The sequence below is a fragment of the Triticum aestivum genome, chromosome 1A (assembly GCF_018294505.1).
Source record: "Triticum aestivum cultivar Chinese Spring chromosome 1A, IWGSC CS RefSeq v2.1, whole genome shotgun sequence".
Lineage (NCBI taxonomy): Eukaryota > Viridiplantae > Streptophyta > Magnoliopsida > Poales > Poaceae > Triticum > Triticum aestivum.
The window spans coordinates 275,413,949-275,415,757 of record NC_057794.1 but is presented as its reverse complement, the minus strand read 5'-3'; the positions used below and the strand labels follow the sequence as shown (position 1 = coordinate 275,415,757).

General features: G+C 50.7%; 1 protein-coding gene across 1 annotated transcript; it reads right to left on the bottom strand.

Moving 5' to 3' along the window:
- Window positions 1-234: 234 nt before the first annotated feature.
- On the bottom strand, window positions 235-1,340 carry LOC123118628 (zinc finger protein ZAT3). Its single transcript, XM_044538618.1, has one exon. It carries the CDS (start codon window positions 1,310-1,312, stop codon window positions 518-520), a length of 795 nt encoding a protein of 264 aa, XP_044394553.1. The 5' UTR covers window positions 1,313-1,340; the 3' UTR covers window positions 235-517.
- Window positions 1,341-1,809: the final 469 nt, after the last annotated feature.

Genomic DNA, 1,809 nt, shown 5'->3' with positions numbered 1-1,809 from the left:
TTTTAGACAGCTTGCTTTGTACTGTATTTGGCAGTGTCTAAATGTCTAAAATGTCTTATAAAAATGAACAGAGAGAGTACAACACTTAATTGGTGATCAAAACCTGTACAAATATGAAACAAAACCTTAGCATATGTGAAACAAAACCTGTACAACTACACTCACATAAGAGAAATAATAATAACAACCATAAAAGATAAGAGAAATAATAATAATATGCAGAAAAAAGGAGGAAGGAAAAAACATACATTATTAGTAATTAGCTCCACATTAGCTACACTCATGCATATACATCATACGTTTGTACACACACAAACTTGGTATGCCACAGTTAGTACCTCACGTACTTCAAAGCAACAGAAAGCCAATTCAGAAAGACAAGAAAACATCCTTTCTGAATCAGCGCGCCTAAAAGAAAAGCAAGCAAACATCAATATACATACATACACTACTTACGTACATACATATATCAAACTTAGCTTAGCGCATACATGCATGGTGAAGCACTGAAACCCAGTTATCCGTAGTACCCAAGCTTCAAATCCAGCATGTCATTCAGGCTGCTGCCTTGGTCGCTCCTCCGCACCGGAGGTGGCCCAGGAGGCGGCAGGTTGAGGTCTAGAATCGCCGTCTCATCGGTCGACATTGGGGACCCACTGCTGCCAGTAGCGGCGATCACCACCACCCCCGAGCAGGCCCTATGCCAGTGGCACCGCTTATGCCCGCCAAGAGCCTGTCCGCTGGCGAATCCACGGTCACATACGCTGCAGTTGTGTTCGTCGCAGTTGGCCGGCCCCGGCACCACTGACGCGCACGCCGACGTGCCGCAGCTCTCCATTCCGCTACGAGTAATAGCAGCAGCATTAACGACCTTCTTGCCCTTGCTAGCGCCCGGACGCGCACTGGAGAGCATAAGGAGGCTGGAAGCGACCTCGCGCTCCTGCACGGTGAACTGTCCGGCGGGGGCGACTGGTGCGGCTGCAACGCCCTGGCAGAAGTGCGCCGGGGGCGGCGTGATCCCGCGCCACTGCCGCTCTGGGTGGCATCGCATGTGTCCGAAGAGCGCCTTCCATGAAGGGAACCGCTTTCCGCACTCTGTGCACGGCGGTGTGTCGCCGATGGGCGAGCACCGCGGTCTGGGGCTGGCGCCGCCCTCGGGCCTCGGCCTTCGTGCGCCCGGCTTCGGCGAGATCAGCACGGACGCGAGCCCAGGAGGGGGCAGCGCCAACGTCAGCGTGAGTGTTGTGTCATGCGGATGCGGCGGAGGAGGAGGAGGGGGAGGCGGAGCCGCGGGCTCAGGAGGAGGTTCCATGGAGTTCTCTCCGGGAGGCGGTTGTGGGAGGAGGGAAATGGAAATGGAAAAACCGCCATCAGTTGTGTGCGTGTGTGAAATAAACCCACTGTCGATGCGTGTTGCGCAGCCTACTAAGGTTTTCAGCCCACGTTAATAAAATCCTTTTAGCCCATTGGGCCCAATAGCTGTTCAGATAACAAGTGATCGCTTGCCCTGAAAATAAAATAAAAAGTGATCGCCTAATTCTGGAACTTCCTAAAAAAAGACAGCACACCCGTATCTTTTTCTACTTTGTTCGAAAGGACCATCTAGCATTCTGGCTCACGAGGAAGAAAATTGGTGGAATAGAATGTATTTGTGTTTGTAAAAATGCCCCTTCTGTTTCTCACCTCCTTTTTGCAGACGGTTCTTTAATCCTGATGAGAGCCAATGCTCATAATGAAAGCACACTTAAAAGGATATTGGATACGTGCAAGTTCAGGTCAGATGGCGAGTGCAACTAAGTCCAGTATTTT

Bases quoted from the DNA above. Each gene is read 5' to 3' on its own strand.
- LOC123118628 (XM_044538618.1), bottom strand. From the start codon at position 1,312: ATGGAACCTCCTCCTGAGCCCGCGGCTCCGCCTCCCCCTCCTCCTCCT.